General features: G+C 41.9%; 1 protein-coding gene across 5 annotated transcripts; it reads left to right on the plus strand.

The window, feature by feature from the left end:
- Positions 1-168: 168 nt before the first annotated feature.
- On the plus strand, positions 169-12,434 carry LOC140127183 (transmembrane protein 53-A-like). 5 transcript variants are annotated; one of them, XM_072147560.1, is made up of 3 exons: positions 169-411; positions 6,843-7,374; positions 10,055-12,434. In XM_072147560.1, exons 1-3 carry the CDS (start codon positions 337-339, stop codon positions 10,417-10,419), a joined length of 972 nt encoding a protein of 323 aa, XP_072003661.1. In that variant the 5' UTR covers positions 169-336; the 3' UTR covers positions 10,420-12,434. The 5 variants fall into 5 exon arrangements, with proteins under 5 accessions (XP_072003661.1, XP_072003662.1, XP_072003660.1 ...); XM_072147561.1 differs by having other exon boundaries at positions 399-518; XM_072147559.1 differs by lacking the exon at positions 169-411 and adding an exon at positions 459-557.
- The last annotated feature ends 9,361 nt before the right edge of the window (positions 12,435-21,795 follow it).

The raw sequence follows: 21,795 nt of genomic DNA on the forward strand, positions 1-21,795 counted from the left end.
GAAGGCCTCACACTGTATTTCCTATCCACCCCCAGCCTCAATAGGGAACCTTAGGGAGCGTGTAGCAATGATACTGCCCGTCCGGGGGCATGGGCTCAGCAATTAGTTCCCACAGTAGCCCCAGCTAGAAGTAGATTCTCTATAGGGATAATGTTACTGTAAGCAGTGACAAGCCGCAGCTCCACGAGCCAGCCCTGCTTCTCCTCAATGCCCCTGAGAGTATAATGTCTGCAGTTTTGTTCCTCCTTTTAGAGCAGCTGCTGTGGGAGGAATGTGACTTGCAGACGCTCCCTTACTCAAGGACTACTTGTCTCCAGTGACCCGGGCGAGGGCTGTATGGTGATGGTACTGGAAAGCGTCATGTGTGCACTGCGATACGCTGTCTGCAGCGCTGCATTCTACCTCAGGAAGGTAAGGACAGGCTAAACTAGTGTCTGGGGTCAGAGGGTAAGGGTTGCAGATGCTTTCCTGTTATGAGAGAGCTGCCAAAGAGCAAACAGGAAGTTACACCCAGGCCGGTAAGTGCCTTCACACTGCGGCAGCCTGCCAACTATGAAGTAAGATACATAGGTTATATTGTGTTTCTGTCTGGTTATTAGATACATAGTAGTGTACCTCCATTCATAGGCTTTATCTGTGCTTTCCAGGGATGGGGTCTCCCATGTAATTGTAAGACTGCATTCACACAGCAGTATGGGGGACTTATATACGTTCCCTATAGATGGCATTGGGCGCACGGCGTAGTACGGTACAGTGGCACTGTACCATTCCGTAGCCAGGAGAAAGATAGGGAATATTGTATCTTTACCCGGAATACAGCGCAGTGCCCCATGTATCTCTATGGAGAGCAGCGCTCACCCCCCTCTTCCTCTCCCCGGTGCCGACACGTGCCTGGCGTGCTAAGGTACGGCGGGCACATGTGTGTGTGAATATAGCTTAAGGCTAAAGGGACCGCAACCGTCCTGGGAAGGGGGGGCGTATATGCGGACGCAAATATATAAGTCCCCATAGACGGCAATGGCGGCCCGGCGGTGGTACGCTGCCACAGGTGTGATGGTTATATATGCGTTAACATAGGGTTTTGTAAATGGAAATGTGAATAGCAATTTAATCGGGCAAATCTCCTCTTCTCGGCTGTTGTATTGTTTCAAAACATATTGCATATCGCTTTCATTCTGTTTAGAAACAGAATCAAAACGCACAGGCGCGTATCATGGCCCGATCACATATGGATTTCTATGGAAACACATGCGATTGGTAAGCAGCATTTAAGCATTACAAGACACTGGTTCATGGTTACCAATCACATGCATTTCCATGTGATCGGGCCATGGTACGCCCCCGTGCGCTATGATTATGTGACTGCCCGCTTAGGGCCATACTACAACATGGGTTACAAGCCCATCAAGATTGCAGCAATCTTTAAAATTAATTAACGTGTCACATTTGCATTCAGAGATGCCCTGTGGTGCCCAAAGTTGACAAGTTTTAGATGCACAGGTATAGTCTATGTTCCTTAAAGTAATCAATATTCAGCGCATCTTATACCATAGTTTATACTATGTGAGAACTGCGACTGGTGTGTATTATTTGTCTGTTTGGCTGTAAACTCTGTCATGTGCCCTTTGATTTCTGTACACAGGATCTAGTGCTATGATTAAACATCTCACCTGGGAACATGCCAAAGGCTGCCCTTTCAGACTGTAAAGGAGAATCAACTATATAAATATTTGTCCCCATAGAAACACACAATCCATATATATATATATATATATATATATATGTATGTAGACTGCAACATTTGATTTTAAAAAATAAAAATTGGAGATCATTCTATTTTTTTTTGTTTGTATCTAAATTAGGAGGGATTTACACATAAATTTATCAAATTAATTGATTGTTATTTTTTGCAACTTTTTAGCGTTTTTGAGCCTTTTTTCCGACACTTGTTGCAGTTTCACAAAGTTGGACATGTTGTTGTCCACCCCTGAGGAAGTCTCCACTTGGGAGACGGAACGCGTGGGGAGTCCTCCACGTCCTCCACTACTGCTGAGCCGCCCTGTTGACTTATTGTACTGATGCCTGCCTGCTGACCACTGACTCGTAATGTATACTTACCCATTTATCCTATAGCCGCACTATGATTGTTATGGCAGATTTATCTTCATCTGTTCAGGGTCATTAGACAGCTTGGGCCTTATTCATCCTTCTATTGTAATAGTATCATACTAGGGGCCAGGTTCCACTGTATGGAGGAGGTGTTTGTTTGGTGAACCTTACCTGGTTGTGCCAAACATTTTGACTCATGTATGTTTTTTAATTGTTTTTAACTTGTCCTTCATTCCTTGATGGAGTTTTTCTATTGTTGAAATAAAGATTTATCACTTTTTTACATAATTTTGTTTATTGGCACACCTCTTTTTCTCTTTGAATATTTTATAGCTTGCTTTGTGTGCTGACATTTACTTTGTTTTGGTGGTTGTGCATGGTCCACTCTGTGTTTAGTATTACATGTTGTTGTCAGCGCCTTATTTGTCATGAGTTTTTAAAGTAACACATTTTTGTGCAGTTGCTGTGAAAAGTCAATTTTTTGTGAAAATAACCTCCAATCCAGAGCAGGCGTATACTAGGGGTTTTCTAAACATTTTAGACTTTTGTGAGAGCTTTGTAACAAAGTCTCTAAGGCAAACCTTAGAAACAAAATCTCAAAAACTAAACACGCATTACCAGAATGTTATCCCTCACACCAGTAATATCACCTAAAATTAGCTGCCAGTGAGACACTGTACCTAAATTACAGCCATTTTTATGATATGCAAATTAGCCTTCTTGACTCTTATCTCCTGGATTTGACTCTTCCCTCTCCCCTTATTTTGACTGACCACTCCACATCTCTTCAAATCACTGCCCTACGTCCTTGTACATGGGGACCATCTGCCAGTATCCAACTACAAACATATAAAGCTTTATTTACTTATAAGAAATATTGTCAATTTTTTTGACATGGTGCCTTGTGTTACATTCATGTCATGTAACCATGGCAATGTCATCTAAGGTCCTATATCCTTTACATTTACAAAATCAACCCCATGTATCTGAACACATGAAATCACAGCAGCCTCCATGGAGAGGAGTCCATGTCCTTGAAGGCTGCTGTGATTTCATGTGATCAGATACATACATAGGATACAATTTGCAAATGAAAAGGGTATAGGACTTTAGATAATCCTGGTCACATGAACTGCTGAAAGGTAAGTAGGGATAAGGCATTAGAGGGCCAGCCAAGCTGACACACCCCCTCTAATGCCAGGTAATATAAGATAAAGTTGATTTATGGGGATGTAAGGAAAACTGTTTTTATCTAAAATAAGGGTGTCAGTTAGTTAATAGGGCTCTAAGGGAACCTGTCACTAGCTGTATTTGTGAAAATGTGTTGAGAGGTTCCCTTTAATATAAATGTCCCCCAAAGTTCTCTTTGTATCTGTCAGTAAGGAAAACTCTAGCATAAAACCCAAGAATTGATCCCCCTCTGTTCAACTCCCTGTGATAACCTCGCAATCATGTCTCATGTGATGTTTGGACCAATCCTTGAAGTAACACTCAGGTTTGAGATAAGGGATCTACCCAGACATTATGTTTAACGAACGTGACATCACCACCAGGGATGCCCTCTGGTTGGGTAAGTACAGAAAATTATTAAATTTCCCCTCAAATGCTGGCCCTTAGTGGAAAATCCCTTCATGCCCGTTGTTCAGATACTGTAAGCTGTGTGAGCTTTACAAGGAAAAGTTCTAGAACTTATATAGGCAAAAAGGGTGCAAGTTCTCTCTAAATACATGACTTGATCAAGGGTTAATTGCGGTTAATTGTGTTACATCATCATGACATTTCGATCCGCTGGTCAAAAAGTAGTGCAACTGGAAATGGGATGCTGCAAAGGATATGACCAGTTATCTGTGGGTGTGAGAATTTAGCCGGATCCTCGGCGGCAGCTCCCGATTCTCGGCAGCGGCTCCGCTCCTCTCTTCTTTCTTCATTGGCGGCTCCCGGGCTCTTTGCTTACTTCGCTAGCCGGCAGTCGCGTCCATCCAATCTGCCGACGGGCGCACACTATGATGCGGCGCTGTCGCCGCTAATGACGTCATCGGCGGCGACACTGCCGCATCATAGTGTGCGCCCGCCCGCAGATCGCATGGACGCGACTGCCGGCTAGCGAAGTAAGCAAAGAGCCCGGGAGCCGCCAGTGAAGAAAGAAGAGAGAAGCTGCCACCGAGGTTCGGAAGCCGCCGCCAGGACCGGGAGCCACCGCCGAGGACAGGGAGCCGTGCCGAGCCGAGCATCAAAGGTGAGTATCGTCGGAGGGTGAGTATTAAGTTTGGTTTTTTTATTCACTTGGCATACTGGGGGCAGGCTGTATACTACTATTGGGGCAGGCTGTATACTACTATTGGGGAAGGCTGTATACTACTATTGGGGCAGGCTGTATACTACTATTGGGGCAGGCTGTATACTACTATTGGGGCAGGCTGGCTGTCTACTACACCCTCGGCTTATACTCGAGTCAATAGGTTTTTCCAGTTTTTGGAGGTAAAATTAGGGGTCTCGGCTTATACTCGGGTCGGCTTATACTCGAGAATATACGGTACATGTGTTTCCTTTATGCTCCATCTCATCCCTTTTAAGGAGCATTCAAATTACTTTATTTATAGTGAAAAACTGGGACTGCCTCTACCATTCCTCTTAAAACATGACAGGTGACATATCACTACACAGAGTTGTACACTGTCTGTTCTTAGGGAAAGTTGATTGAACAAGCAGAGACACATGGCAATAACTGTATTAAAATACACTTGTTACAATTATAAATTAATCTGCATTCACAACCGTGTCCCAAAAAGGTCCCCCACAGTTCTTTAATTCTGGGTTTATGTGTCTTAGTTGGAACTGTGGACGACATTGTGTGATATCTACATCTACCGTTTCTGAAAATCTTAAATCTCTTTGTTGTATAGTGAGGGCGACATCAGTATGAGGTAATAAATGTGGTAAAATATTTCTAAACTACCCAGATAAGAGCAGGTTGGGAACATGCAGAGTAAGCAAGTTCTCCCATTGTTATCTGCTATTGTGTGTGGATATGAAGCTTTCTAGGAATTCTTCTAGCTTCAGTACATGCAGCAGGTAGGATGGGTTTATAATGTTTACCTAAGCCATGGGAGGGGGAGGCGAGAACACAGACACATTAGATTAGGAAAGCAGAGGAGTGAGGAAGCTGGCAGTTCTGCCTGATAGTCCTGAAATTGTGCCAGGCAGGTAAGGCAAGCTGGGACAAGATGGGACAGCATTCATCTGATAAGGACAGCTTTGGACACGCTGGGAGAAAAACAGAAGTAGCAAATTGTGAAATGTCTTTTGTAATTGGCTGTGGCTCATCTTTAGGTTTTGCTTCACAAAATTTCTTCCTACGTGTCGTCTCCCTAACAGAAGGGCTCCTGATGACAGGTTAGTATGCTACAGAGAGTAATGTTATCGGGAACTAAAAGCAGTAACACTAGTACCTATAGAGATCAACCTATAGAAAACATGACTGTGTTCAAAAGCCTGTGACCTTGCTTCACAAACTGCAGCTAGCTAGATTTCTATTAGGCACATTCATGGTGTGGTGCATGCACGGTGCTCGCTGTACCCTAAATGTGTGGGCCAATCTCTTTTTCAATTCATATGATTGGGGTGAATGTCACCCGGTGGCACACAACAGTGGCACACTGCCTGTTGTTTGTGGTCTGCATACACACCTGGAGGTGTGCGGCAGGCCTATTTGGGTAAAAATTGGGTGAACTGGTACTTACAATGCAGTCTATAAGTTAGAAGATATATGTACCATGCTAGAGAAACCTCAATAAATAAAATGTTGTGGACAATTATAAACTGGGTGAATAGTTTGTGGTGTACCTGGCTGTTTACCCCTATCATGTTTCTCAAGTATAGGTCATAGGTCATTTATTAGTTTTGGGAATTAATGTCAAAAGATGGGTATCACTCATTAATACATAGTAAAGAGGCTGTGGGTAATACCGTATATACAAAAAATATGCAGAAAAAACTCATTTTGGCTTATACACGAGTCAATAAAAAAAATAAACTTACATACTCACCCTTCGGCGTTCCCGATGCTCGTTGCAGCTCCGGATCCTCGTTGCGGCTACTGGCAGCTCCTCTTCTTTCTTCTCTGTGCTGTAATTATCCAGCAGAGTCACGTCCATGTGATCTGCCGGCCGCTGATGATGTCATAGTGTGTGCCGGCCACCTGATCACGTGGACGCGTCTCTGCTGGCTGTTACAAAGAGCAGAAAGAAGAGTAGCCGTGGGGACTGGAACATCGGGGAGCTGCGCCGGGCATCAGGACCGGTGAGTATGTAAATTTTTTTTTTAATTTTTTTTTATGTGCTTGTCTGGCTGGCTGCATACTCCATGGGGCTGGCTGTATACGACCGGGGGCTGGCTGGCTGTATACGACTGGTTGACTGGCTGTATACTGGGGGATGGGGGCTGTGACCAATGCATTTCCCACCCTAGGCTTATACTAGAGTGAATAGGTTTTCCCAGTTTTTGGTGGTAAAATTAGGGGCCTCGGCTTATACTCAAGTAAATACAATAGTCCTGTGTGGAATTTGATGGCGCTATATAAATAAAGATTATTATTATTATTACACATGGGGGGGCCAGCATATGCCATGGCTCCATATAAACTAGTGACCCTTGAATATATGATCCATGCAAACAGTTTAACTTTTGTTATTCAGAAAAAAGTTTAATGTTGGTGGTTGTTTTTTCTGTTACAGGGTCGTTTTTTACAATATCAAGCAAGGACATTACCTATTGACCTAACTATGAAAGCTGCTTCCGGATCTGTCCCTCAGGAAAAAGCTTTGACCAACTCATTGTCTCCTTGTGTGAAAAAATACTCAGAATCGCTCACCCTGTACACCAACCCAGAAGCATCTGAAAATGACCCATCTGCTCGTCCATTGTTACTGTTTCTTCCTTGGCTGGGCTCAAATGCTCGATCTCATGAGAAGTATATCCAGATTTACTTTAAACTGGGCTTTGATGTTTTAGTGGCAGAGAGCTCTTTGTCACATTTTTTATGGCCCAAGACAGGGCTAACTTATGCAGGATGTTTACTAGACAAACTGATGAGAGAAAAGGATCTTTGTTCACGTAAACTTTATCTCCATGCAATGTCCATTGGAGGTTACACATTTGCACAGATGTTGGTGGCGTCTTCCAAGGAGCAGCAGGAAGTGCTAAAAAGGATCCACGGCCAAGTGTTTGACAGCCTGGTAGTTGGCAGTATGGAAAAAATGGCAACAGGTGAATAAGTTTTCAGTGACTTTATGTAAGAGAATGTTATTTATGTCTTTATCTGTCAGAGCCAGTTTACATCTGTTATGTCTTTAGTCATTTTCTTCAGTTACTTGGAGGCAGAACAGGTGCAACTCCTTAGAGAGGTGAGATATAATGCAAAGACCTGTTCTGTGTGCAACCACACCTAGTTTTGGCTGAAAATATCTGGAGACCTGCAGGTGCGTTCATACATGGCGTTAAAGGAAATCCACCACTATACTAAAGTAAAAAACACCTACACACGCTCACCTACTCTCCTCTTCATTTTGATCCCGCTCTTTAATATTAACATTCCGGGCTTACCTCGGAAAATGAGTTATAAAGAGCATCCCGGAGCACAAAAATGCGTTGTCTAGTGCTCCGGGGTGCTAATTATGCACACACCCTGTGTGATGTCACACTCCCTCTCTAACACGGGAGAGGGAGGCATTTAGCAGGCAGAAGGCGTGAATTCATGCCTCTCATGTAATGTAATCTCCTCTCCTAGCATGGTAGTGGAGGTGCGGGGGCGTGCATGATTAGCAGACCGGAGCGCCGCCCTCAAGCTCCGTGCTGCTTTTTATAATTATTGTTTTCCTTTAACGCATGCATTTTAAAACCCATCACAATAGCTGAGAAGTGGGGATTTGCCTAATTACATTGCTGTCAACATTGCGTTTACAAAACACATGCGTTAATGCACTGTTAAAAAATGTGTTAACATAGTGTGACACAGTTATCGCAGTAAGATTTACCATGTTACAACCCACCTACCATCAGATCTACCTTTATATCTTTAAATGTAGAATCATGGCTAGTGTAACACCGTGTAAAGGCAGATTTATGAGAAAAAAAATAATCATCTTTTCACGCATGTATGGCGCAGAGGTGCTGATACTGTATGAAGAGGGCTGACCGGGTATTGCAGCAAACTACCACTACTAATACCCGTGATCGGTGCTAGCACTAATCAAGGGTATTAACCCTTCCGGTGAACGGTTGCCATGACAGCCTCGGGTCTTCGTTTGCTCTGAGGGTGCGTGTCATCTGCAGTTTTGTTCTGCAGTGGCAGAATTGCAGCATCTGCAGTGGCTCATTGTAATGAATACGGTGTAAAAATGTTGTATACTGCTATAGAGTAGTATTGCAGTATATGGTAGGAACGATCAGACCATCTAGGGTTTAAGTACCCTAGAGGTTCTAAAGAAAGAGTAAAAAAATAAAAATTATAATCTTTCCTTAGAACTGATACAAAACATAATAAACAGTAAAAATAACAAGTATATTAGGTATTGTCACGTCTCAAAATGCCTGATTTACCAAAATATAAAAACAGTTATTACTGGTGGGGAACCCCTTAATGGAAAAATAGCACCCAAATGTCTGAAACGCTCCTTTTACACCATTTTACATCACATAAAAATATGATAAAAAGTGATCAAAATGTTGCACAGTCCTCAAAATGGTATCAATGAAAACAACTGCTCATTTTGCTATGTGTACCGAAGTATGAAAAAGTTAGGCTCAGAAGATTGCAAAACAATTTTTAAGTAATTTGTTTAATTTTTGAAAATGTATTAATACAAAATAAAACCTATATAAATCTTGGTATCCCCATGATCGTTCCAAAATAAAGTAGAAGTATCATTTGGAGCGCACAGTGAAAGTTGTAAAAACTGAGCACACAAGAAAGTGACGCAAATGCAAAGGCTATTAGAGATCATCAGTAAATTTGCTATATACTACAATACAGCAGTATTCCAGTATTTGAGCAATCAGACCCTGCAGGGTTAAGGTACCCTAGAGGGTCTTAAATATAATAGTAATAATAAAAAAAGGAAAAGTTTAAATCGCCCCCCTTTCCCTAGAACACATATAAAAATACATGTTTATAATTTTTACAGTTTAAGTAGCGCGTGTCCCAGAACGCCTGTTCTATAAAAATATTTTTAAAAATATAGAAAATAGCACCCAGATGTCCAAATCAACACTTTTTCCATCATTTTGCTGTTTGTTAATACTTGAAACGGTCCCAGTACGTACTGCAACAAACATAGGACCTTACATAGGTCCGCACAGCAAAGTGTGAAAAAGTTACTGGCCTCAGAATTTGGCAAAAAAAAAAAATTTATACAAAAATTTACATTTTTATTTTAAATTGAACAAAACCTATATAAATTTTGTATCCCAGTGGTTGTATAGACCCAAAGAATAAAGAGAGAATGCATTTTGGAGCACAGAACGAAAGCCGTAAAAACAGAGTTCACGAGACAGCGTCACAATTGTGTTTTTTGTCAGTTTTACTGTGCTTGGAGTTTTTCCCAGCTTTCCAGTACATTACATGGAATATTGAATGACTCCACTAAAAAGTACAATTTGTCTCGCTGATAACAAGTCCTTGCACATCTCTCTAAATGTAAAAATAAAAAAGTAATCGCTTTTGGAATGAGGGGAGTAGAAAACAGAAACGTAAAAACAAGGCTGCAAGGGTTAATGAGCGCAATACTCGACAATCTGCAAACACTTCCATAGACAATGAATGGACAAGCCCACTGTGTGGATAACTTTATACTTTAATATACTCAGGACAACCACTTTAACCATATTTTTACAGTTTTGTATGTTATCCCTTCCATGTAAACTTACCCTTAACTTTGTGTTTTTGCAGGTGTGGCACGCATGGTTTCTAAGCCTCTTTTTGAGCCATTACTTGTACGTGTAACACTACTTTACTTCTCACTACTCAAAGCCCATACTGCAGATTACTATGATAAAGGAATTCAAGCCTTTTGGGAAAATCCTGTTAACTGTCCTGCTCTGTTTTTCTACTGCATGAATGACCCGATGAGTGACCATACTACTGTGGATAAGCTCCTACAGGCATGGGAGAAGAAAGGAATCAAAGTACAGGGCAAGAATTGGGAGACCTCAGTACATGCAGGACATCTCCGAAGGCATACACAGGAGTACACAGATATCCTGAATAATTTCATCAATGATCTACAGGCTATAGTGCCAAAAAGCAAACTCTAGCTGGATTTCTGCACAGTTCTTTCACTCCCTAAAGTGTACACTGTTTGAAAGAGGCCAAATTTCTCAGGGCGCTGCTTCTGCATTTTCTACTTCAAATTTCTCCAGTGTCCAAAGACTGCAAACCTAGAATTACTAGTTGTATTGAAAAGTGTTCTCAGAATTGAGATTTACATTTTATAATGATAGTATTGAAATATTACCAATTTTATAGCTAGTTACCACTTAAAATACACTGTAAACTTTGATAGTATTCAGACTTTGCTGAAACCCATTTAAAGTGTCGCCAGGTTGCCAAGAGCGGGGCTAAACTCTTTGAAAGGGAGTCTGCCACCTTTAACAAGTGTTATAATCTGTTGGTACCATGGTGCAGAGAAATTGTGATTTACTCTTATTTTGCCCTATTATGCCAATTCCAAGCTATAAACTGTATATTACTGGTACAGTTGGTACAACCGAGGTGTGCACCTGGAGCACTGAGATTCCAAGCATGTAGGAGTGTTTCAATGTGGACTAGAGTCCCCTGCACCGCCTACCAGGGGTCCAAAGTGTGCCCCGGTTATAATCTACTGAGCATGTTCAATGTGTTACATCACACAGTGCAATATATCCGTATTGCACTGTGTTATATCAATTTGAGCTTTATCAAGCGATCAGAGGACCACTTGTTTAAGCCAACCTGTTAAAGTAAGAAAAAGTTTTTAAACAATTTAAGTTTTTTTAATAAAACAAAATAATTAACACACATCTATTAAAGTACAAAAAACAGATGATAAGATCGCATCAGATGATATCAGAACATATGGCTGCCATATAAGTGCATTGTGCACATGGTGTCGCTGGAAAAAAGATAGAGCATGTGCTATATTTCACTGGAAATATGGTGCAGCTGCACATCTCCCTACGGAGGGGAGAGGAGTAAGGAGCCCCCCTTCTCCAGCTGGCCATAGCTTACGTTCATGTGCACAAGGGCTTAATCTGATATAAAGCTTTAAATGGTTAATTATTCATAATCAATGTACTAGAATAAAAAAACTACATATAATTCCAAGTGTATTGCTTAAAATTTGTATAAAAGGCACACTAGTTGAAATGCAAACCTGTGTTCTAGAACAATTCTGGGTGTCTGAAAATTACTCATTTTCATTGTATTCCTAGAACCTTGCTGGAACCTCCCTTCAGGACAAGGTATAACTCAATGGGGCTGAGTTATCAAGTGTCTGAAAGTCAGAATATTTCCAGTTGCCCATGGCAACCAATCACAGCTCAGCTTTCATTTTACCAGTGCTCATGAATATTTTAAAGGGGAGCTGTGATTGGTTGCCATGGGGAACTGGAAATATTCTGACTTTCAGACACTTAATAAATCTGCCCCAATTAATCAGATTTGACTTGAGTGTTCCTTTAATATCATATAAGGAACGTATTTTATATTAAAGCGAACCTGTCAACAGGTATGTGGCTTTTAGTTGGCAACATGTTGCAATACAGTGCATTACCCATGGATAGAAAGCAGACATGTTTTCAACCTCTTGGTCATGCCTAGGATCCAGCGACGGGTCACTATTTGTTTCCTGGGTGTCTGTGACTTTTGGCTGGCGTTCCGTTGCTACAGTGATGACAATCTGTTCGAAGGGAGTGCTACTGGATCCTGGACTGAATGGAGAGAAAACTTTGTTAGACAAACCCTTTTATTGATATATTGATACGTACACACATTTGTACAGTGTGGGAAAGCACCTGGTATACATTTGTAAATCTATATTTGTATCTGATGGACAGAGTGGAAATTTGGTGACATTTTTCAATTTCTTATCACTACGAGTTTGTATGTTCTCTCCGTGTTTGCGTGGATTTCCTCCTGGTCCTCTGGTTTCTTCCCATACTCCAAAAACATACTGGTTGGTTGATTAGATTGTAAGCCCCATTGGGGACAGTGACCGATTTGGCAACCTCTGTGTAGCGCTGCGTAATCTGTGTGTGCTATATAAATAAAGGAATTATTATTATGATGATTATCACTGCAGCACTAGAAAGTTTTTGTATACAGTAGCTGTAAGCTCTTCCAAATTAAATTGGGAGTAAATAGGGCTTTGTGGAGATTATTAGGGCATGAAAATGGAATTAAGCTTTTTTTTAATGGTGCCATTCATAAGAGTGTGATTTAAAGTATTAGCCTTCAGCTTAATATACTTTAAAATACTTCCAGATCTATTTAATGGGTGTATTTGCTTGTTATGGCTAAACCTTGGCATTCCTTCAAGTTCACTCTGGTGTGACAATAATTACAATTTGACTACAATGACAATGTCACCATATACTAGAATGTAGAATAATGTAAAGATGATATATTTCTTTCCACTAGAGATGGGATGTGTCCGATATAGTTAATGGCTTATGTCATCTGTTTATAACAAAATTAATACCCCTACTGTAATCCTTCTGTAATAGGTTTTCGTTCTGCTGAACTGTAGTTGTCAAGTGCAAAGTACAGTAAGTTCTATTATCTTACCAGGTTATTTTACATTTATCTCAGAAATTTAGTCTATTCAGGTCACTGTGACACTAAGTAAACATGAATGAGAACATTCTGTACAGTTATTGCTTACTAGCTTATGTAATAGCAGTAACAGGTCACTTGTTCAGTACACTTATGTGGCATGTCCTAATGTATTCAACATTCTTTATTCAATACAACAGGATAATAAAAAGTTCAGTGCACCTATACTCGATTAAATCCATTGTTAAACACAAGAGTAACCAGGGAAACTCTAGTTGGTGGCCAGGAATCGGCAGAGCACAAGAAAGATTACAGAGTAATACCATAAAGTACAACCAATACAAGTCAAAGTGATTACAATTGTATCAGGTGATGTACCTTATACACAAAGGTATAGGCACATATTGTACAAAAAGTGGGAAGGATGGCTTGACCCTAAGGGATAGGGTCAGACACAAGAGAAGAGCCAGACACAAAGAAGGGAGGATGGCAGTTCAATTGAATGTAATGAAGGATGGGGACTGTTGAAGTCGGACCATTGGCAGTCGATGTTTCTCACTTGTACAATGAGCATCAGTAGAGTTCGTCCATTTTGGGGAGGATAAGAAGCTCCCTAACAAGGTTGGTAATGGAGGGCATACGCATGGTATTCCACAAGTGAGAAACTAACGAGCGAGCAGCAATGAGGACAAAGCCTATCAAGGAGCATTTCAGGGTGTTTACTGAGAGATGGAATAGAAAGAGCAAGAGAGCAGCAGCATCATAGTTACCTTTTAACCTTTTCCCAAAATGGTTGAAGCAAGGGATAACCCCACCAAATGTGAAGTTTAGTCCCTGTCTTTATCTCCAACATTCCTCGGGACGGGATGGATAAATTGAGTTCAATCTTGCTGGTACCCCGTACCACATGGACAACATTTTAAAATTATTTTCTTGTGCTTTGCATGAAATTGAGAGCTTAAAAATGCTTTGTCCCATTGCTCTTCATCATATATTTTGCCCCACTCCTGCTCTTACATAAGTGGACCCTTATAGTCAAACATGCAGAGGGTTCTGGGCATCCAATTTAATGTCTAAGGCACCTGTTCAGCTACAAATGGCAGTTAAGCAAGGTGATGGCCATGAGAGAGCTAAGGAGCAGTGCAAGGGAAAGATGGTAAAGGGCAAGGAGAGAGTTCATATTCTATTTAAATACAGAGTTTATAATGTCTCTGGTGGAGCCAGTCTAAGACCTGACCTTGCGTAGCTGCAAGTTAGTAACCTTTACAACCCAGTAACCCAGGCCACCTTGTTTATTTCTGCGGATAAGTGTGGATTTTGCTATTCTTGGGTGGGGGAGACCAAAAGAACCGATTCAAAATCCCTGACAATACTGAAAAAAAAATTGGAAAGAGCAAGGGGAATAGTATGGAACAGACAAAGGAGTCTAGGGATGACAGTCATCTTCACACAATTTAACTTCACATGATTGGGCCCAGATTTAGGTGCAAAAAGGTCGCCTCCAGGAACCCCTACCACCCAGTCAAGGTAGAGGATTAATACAGGGAGAGAGGAGTGATTGGGAAGCCATATAAGCAAAAAGGTTTTGAGAGTGTTCTCTCTAGCCTCTATAGTAGGAACAAAACCTACTTTGTCCAGGTGAACCAGGGGCCCAGGAGGCAAGCCAGTTGATTTGCGATCAGTTTGTCATATATGTAGCATCAGAATGGATAAGGAAATGGGCCTCTAGGAATAACAGCAATGTGCAATAGACTATCATTCACGGATTTATAAAAAACCTGTTGTGAAACCAACTGGCCTCCTACTAGATGAGAGGGATTTAACAACATGAGCCAGTTCCTCAGGCGTGAAGGGAACTTCAAGTGCTAAGGAATCATCTGGATAGAGGGTAGGTAAAGCCATGTCTTGGATATATTGGGGGAGATTTTTTACGTCTTCAGACAATGTAAATCTCCCTCTCCGGTCTGGGGTTTGTCCAACCGCATGCCACAATGGGTGTGTTGAGACTGGGCAGGGAGCAGAACAAGCAGAGGGCACATTTACTAGTGTTCTAGTGACAATCTGGTCTAAAGCCTCTGGAAGGAACCTCTTAGTGTATATGGACGGCAGACTGTTGCCGAAAGGAGTCTTAAGACTAGCATTATAATTGCCAGTCTTAATGAATCTGCCCCCATTTTGTGAGAGATTGGAGGGGGAGGGAGCAAGGAAGAAGAGGGTGTCGGAGTTTATACAGTGATCTATAGTATGTGTATAAGGCTTCCGCTATTTATTAGTCCAATGCACCTGAGCCCCCTCTGCATTTTTAATCGTCAGGGTGTAGGTTGAAGCTTTTTATTTTTATCTCTAAGATCTCTTGCAAAGAGTCTGCCAGGCTTATAACTCCAATCATAAGAAGAATGGAAGCATAACTGTCGAAGCTGCTGCTGATTGGCATGCAAAATGGAGCTGATTTTCTACCAAGCCGCTGTAAGTTCTCAGAGGGTGCTCAGCTGCAGAGTGAGTTTGTTTTGGGCTTCTAATATTTGGAGATAAGAGAAGAGCGACTAAAGGGGTTATGGACCACATAATAAAAATAACAGTCATTTCAAGAATGGCAACACTATTTAAAAGGGGCAGCACAGCAAATTATGGTTCTTATTTAGAGTTCATCGGATCTGACAGATGTTTGTCTCCCTGCCAGGCTCAGTGGAGTTTGTTCCTTAACCAATTCAATTTTGTGATCTTTTACAGGCCTGGGTCCAGAAATGCAAAGGCCGATACCTTGTTGAGATTTTATTCCTGAGAGTCTTCTTCAATTGCACCTACAAACATTTTACCAGGTTCTAAGTCCTTGGGGGTAATTCACAACAAGTACTTACTTAAAGAGATAAGGGAGGCCTTTGAGACTGGCGCTGTTCTTTTAGATCCACCAGCTGATCTGTCCCTTAGATTCCAAAATAAAGTAAGCATTTATGTACCTGAAAATAGGAGATTAAAAGTATTAAGATTGACTCATGATTCCAAAATAGCAAATAACAAGGGGATACAGAAGACAAGTGAACTTTTCTTTTGGTGGCCTAATTATCAAAAAGATGTGAAACAATACATTTCTTTGTCATACCTGTGCTATGAATAAAACTCCTCTTCATCTGTGGGACTTTTGCAGCCTTTACCAATTCCATCACATCCATGGGAGTCCATCTATATGTTGATTTGCCAACATCTCATGGGAAAAATGGACTCCCAGCCTTAAAGGGCCAGCGTCCTCCTTATTGGCTCTGGCATTCCTGGCTCGGCTATATAACCTGGCGACTCCCAGCATCCCCTGCCGGATCTTCAGGTCATTCTACTGGAGTGAAAGCCTTCCTGAGCGGTTCCATACGCCTCCGTGTTCCTGTGGCGGTCCTCGTGTTCCTGTGGCGGTCCTGCGTTCCTGTGCTGCTCCTGCGTTCCTGTGGCGGTCCTGCTTTCCTGTGGCGGTCCTGCATTCCTGAGCCGGTCCTGCAATCCTGTGGTGGTCCATTATCTTAGTGCCCTTCAGAGGTCCTGCCGGCCGTCCTTCAGAGGTCCTGCCGGCCGTCCTTCAGAGGTCCTGCTGGCCGTCCTTTAGAGGTCCTGCAGGCCGTTCTGCAGAGGTCCTGCCTGCCTTCCCGTGGTCCCCGTGTCCCTACCTTGGCTGCCGCCGCGGGCCTAGTCGCACCCGCGGAGTGACCTGGTGACTCCCGCCGCAGCAAGAGCATCCTGCTTTGCGGCGGGCTCTGGCGAAGACCAGGAGTTCACTTAGACTCTGCTCCCGGGTGCGGCTAAGGTTGTTATCTCCCGCGGTGGTCCAGGGAGTCCACTTACTTAGTCCTAAGGGACTAATCCCCATAGACTGTGACAATATATATATAAAAAGGACTTGAAAAAACGATTGTGTGTGACACAATTCCAGCGCCAACCCTTAGTAAATAAGCCCCATTGTATCCCGTTACTTAGTGGTATCTGATTCAAGACTGTCTTGACATAAAATTGGTAGATATTTATTCACTATACATATTACTACCTTAAAGTTAGTACTGTATTGAGTGACAAATACCAGTTTACTCTTCAATGGCTGGCCTGGGTTTTTGGTTTAATCTGTCAAATTATGAGAATGATCCTTAGTGTTTGTTTTTTTTCAGTGCTCTGCTACATAACTTCTGGCCATAACCTCTTTTACGTAAACGATTGGTAATGACATACAGTGTCATAAATGTCAACAGTAGATGAGGTTCTTTTGGCTCTAAAGTACTCACCAAGAGGTTAATTTTTTTTTTTTAATCACAATTTTTTTATTAAGTTTTAAAAAACAGGTAAAGTACACATGCGTGGGATCAGCAAGCCCAAGCATGGGATGCTGTCCCTGCGATACAATGATACAAATGTAAAATTGTGCAAACAGTGCAGGGAAATAAACCTGGAGATAACAAAAGGTTGACAAAGTAGGTCAACTTCAACATTGATCAGACAGTCCTTTACTCAATCTTCTGACATATTCATACAACAAGGCTTGGACTTTAGAATTGTTCAAAATACCCATATTATAAATACTAGGTTCCTACACCCTTAAATCTGTTATGATTATTATTTAATTCTCCAGTTCAAGCCATTTGGCCCAGATTCTGGTGTGGTGAGAAGAAGTACCATGCCTGGCGCTAACCAAACCTTCTAGTTCCTTGCACATATTGATTTCTTGGATAATAACATTTATGTTTGGTATCTCAACCGATTTCCACTTTCTAGCCATGTTAAGTCTAGTTGCTGTGAGTATGTGAAAGACCATGAACCTATCTTCTTTCTTGAGAGTTTCTAATTCAAGGTTAAGTAAGGCTACATGAGGCCCCCACGGAGGAGGGAATCTCATTGCTTTTTTGATCAAGGAGAACACCGATACCCATAGAGGTGCTAGTGCCTTACAAGACCACCAAACGTGAAGAAGCGATCCGATTTCTGAGCTACACCTCCAGCACCTCGGAGAGGAGTTGGGGTACATTTTAGATAGCCTGTATGGGGTTAGGTACCACCTGTATAGTAATTTTCGGGAGGATTCCAAGGGATTTGTGCATCTAGATGCTTTAGAGCATAATTCAAGGGCCTCATGCCACTGATCATCTGTGAAGTGTTGGTGCAGTTCCTTTTCCCATTTTTCTCTGGGTAGAAAGGAGCTACTTGAAGGTGGTTTTATGGTGGCAGAATAAGCCAGTGATATCCCCCGCTTTCTTTTATCTTTGGATAAGAAGAATAGTGCATATTTAGAGGAGGTTTGGTTACTAACCGGCCTGGCGCTATTAATGAAATGGCAGAGTTGCAAATATTTAAAGAAGTCTGAATTGGGCAGTGAGTACTTACGTGTTATCTTGTCAAAAGGGAGAAGGATAGAATCTTTAAATAGGTCTTTCACCCATACTATTCCCTTGCGTTCCCATTGCTCGTAATGAATGTCAGGGATCACAGCCTGTAAGTGGGCGATAGGTAAGTTTTTTACATTGAGGGGCAGTATGTCAGGGCGGTTAAGTGTTGTTTTAAAGGTTTTAAATGCTGCCTTCATTGTCGGGGATAGCTCCGTGGGAGTGAATGCCTAGAAGCGAGAAGCCCATAAGGATGCTTGAAGTGAAGAGGTTTTCGCGATATACCTTTCAATATCTACCCATAATTTATCCCGGTCATCTAACCACCAATCTTTCAATTGATCCGTTATGGCAGCTTGATAGTATGCTTCCACTGATGGGCAGCCCAGCCCCCCTTCGTTAACTGGCAGAATTAAGGTAGTTAATGGGGTTCTTGCCTTCTGACCCTTCCATACAAATGAAGTTAAAGCTTTCTGTAGGAGTATTAGATACGACTTTGGCCATATTATCGGGAGGTTACGGAAGAAATAAAGGATTTTAGGCATTACCATCATTTTAAGGGTTGATATTCTTCCTACCCACGGTTGAGGTTATTAAAATTTGTGTTGGCGAGCTTACTAATGGGTGATGTAAGAGTGATACCTAGATATGAAATTGCTTCTTTGACCCATTTGAATGGGTATGACTCCATTAGCCTCTCCTTTGTGTTCCTTGGAATGTGAATCCCTAAAATTGAAGATTTGGAAGCATTAAGTTTATAATAGCTTAGGGTGCCAAATTTCTGTAGTAATGAATATACCTTTGCTAAGGATGACTCTGGTTCTCTAAGGCATAAGACAACATCGTCGGCAAATAGGCCAATGTGGTGTTCCTTATTGCCAATAGGCACTCCTTTTATCACTGGGTCCTTACAAACCGCCTGAGCTAGGGGTTCCATAACTAAGGCAAATATCACCGGAGAAAGAGGACACCCCTGCCTGGTGCCATTTGTAATGTTGAAAGAGCGAGAAATAACCCCTGAATTATAAACTTGGGCTGAGGGGAGAGTATATAGAGACAGAATCGCCTCCAATATTGGGCCTACAATACCAAATACCCCCAATGAACCCGGTCGAACGCCTTCTCCGCATCCAAAGTTAGGAGCAGAGAAGGCGTTCGGCGCGACTCCAAGACTGAGATAATATTTATGAATATTTATGAAGTGTCATCCACTGTCTGGCGACCTTTGATGAATCCTACCTGGTCCGGAGCAATTATTTTGGGTAAGACCTCAGCTAGTCGAGCAGCTAAAATTTTTGCATACAATTTCAAATCGGCATTCAAAAGAGAAATGGGTCAGAAGTTGGCAGGGGAATCACTTGACTTTCCCAGTTTGGGTAAGGTAATAACTAAGGGCTGAAGCATTTCTGCTGGGATAAAGCCTGTGGACATGAAGTCATTGAACAATCTAGTCAGGTATGGGACCAGAATATTTTTGTGTAATTTAAGGTAGTCGTTAGAATAACCATCTGGCCTGGGGCTTTATTCCTCTTAAGAGATGCGATAGCCTTCTCCACTTCTTCCAAAGTGGTTGAATCGATTTTTGGTAAATGAATAGTGTCTAAAAATGCTTGAATATTCACCATCTCGGGTTGAGCAGTAGTTTCATCCTTATGAAGATTATAAAGGGAGCTATAGTAATCTGCGAATATATCTGCAATACCTTGTGGGTCCATAACTTTCACATTATTCTGGTTGATTATATAAGGAATGCGGGATTTAGATTCTCTATTTTTAAGGCACCTGGCTAATACAGCTCCTGGTTTATTCCCTAACCAATAATGAGACCGTTTCAGTTTTTGGAGAGCGAAATCATGCTTGTGTGCGTTCAGTAAATGAAGCTGGGATGTGATAGTTGCAATTTCTTTTGCCCTGTCTGAGGAAAAGTTCTGTTTATTTAGCCTATGCAGGGTAGCCAGGGACACTAACAGAGAGTTTTCTTTAGCTGTGTGCACCTTTTTGGCATGTGACGCTTGTTTAATAAAATGACCTCGAAGTGTAGCTTTGTGTGCACACCACAAAATTGGCTCTGAGACTTTATTGTTATCATTAATGCGAAAGTACTCTTCTAATGCTTGAGAGGTATCAGGATGGTACTCAGCGTGGTGTAATACATAATTGTTAATCCGCCAGACCGACTTAGGAACATAATTGTACTCTTCTCTAAGAACCAGGGTGATGGGAGCGTGGTCTGACCACGAGATTGTCCCTATGGAAACTTCCTCTACTAAGTCTAATAATTGTTTACTTTCTAATCAATAATCTATTCTAGTATAGATCTTATGAGAGTTAGAGAAGAAAGTGAAATCCCTTTCTGTTCGATGGCGTATACACCAAATATCAAATAGGCCATACTTGAATAGGGTACTAGCATATGGGGTGGGCTCGTGGTGGATGGTCCCTGAAGTTGAGTCCATAGACGGCCACAACACCTGGTTGAAGTCCCCTGTTAAAATTAAAGGACCATTGGTGAATTTTTGCTAGCGCTTTTTTCAGAAAGCTATGTTGTTTAGAGTTAGGTCCATATACTGAGACAATTGTATAAGGAGCATTGTTAATGGAACATGAAACAATAAGGTAACGACCCTTTGCGTCTGCTATTATGTCAAGTTGAACAAAGGATAAAGTATCCTTGAAGGCAATGGTGACTCCACACCTCTTGTCTGTCGCATGCGCATGGAAGATAAAAGGGAATTTTTTATTCTTTAGTCTATGGCTATCAACTTGGTTTAGCCTAGTTTCTTGTAGGCAAACAATATCAGCCTGGGCCTTACGGGCTTCTCTCCAAACAGATGTTATTTTGCAGGGTGAATTAAGCCCCTTAACATTAATAGATAAGATTTAAATACCATTTAGAAGGTTTAGATAAGAGGCATACTCACGCTATGACTGATAAGAGGTGGAGTGCCCCCCCGGACTAGAGCACCACACCATATGAAATACAACGGTCTCAAGCCACCAATGAAATGTACATTATAGGATTTGTCTAATCGGTAACGGGGGTAAACATTGAATAACATCAAAGCCTGTGATAAGGCAACTATAACATAAAAACAGAAATAACACAAGAAGTGACTTGCCATACTGGGGACTGGCCTGTGAACGACCATGTAGGAGTCCTCCCGGTGGTAGTGGCAGGACGAGCACAGCCCAAACAAAATGAACGGGCACAAAATAGGAAAGGTGCTTAAGTAGTGCGCTTCTTGTTGTTGTGCACTGTGGACATTCTTCCGTAATTGTGGCAGGTGGATGACGCTTCCTAGCTGATATGGCGTTCTCTGCAACAGTCACGTTCCACTGCTTGCAAAGGTGAATCCCTTCTTCTGGGGTACTCGCTATGGATTTGGAGCCATTCCTGGATATAATCAGCTTCACTGGGAATCCCCTCCGGTACGGGATGTTGTGCGCACGCAGGGTATTCGTGCAGCTTGAGAAAGCTGTCCTCCTCGCCAGTGTTGCCGCCGATAGGTCTGTGTATACGGATATGTCCGC

This window comes from Engystomops pustulosus, chromosome 4 (genome assembly GCF_040894005.1).
Source record: "Engystomops pustulosus chromosome 4, aEngPut4.maternal, whole genome shotgun sequence".
NCBI classification, from domain to species: Eukaryota; Metazoa; Chordata; class Amphibia; order Anura; family Leptodactylidae; genus Engystomops; species Engystomops pustulosus.

Bases quoted from the DNA above. Each gene is read 5' to 3' on its own strand.
- LOC140127183 (XM_072147559.1), top strand. From the start codon at position 474: ATGAGAGAGCTGCCAAAGAGCAAACAGGAAGTTACACCCAGGCCGGTA. The intron at 558-6,842 runs GTAAGATACATA...TTTCTGTTACAG, and splicing joins GGCAGCCTGCCAACTATGAA to GGTCGTTTTTTACAATATCA. The intron at 7,375-10,054 runs GTGAATAAGTTT...GTGTTTTTGCAG, and splicing joins TATGGAAAAAATGGCAACAG to GTGTGGCACGCATGGTTTCT.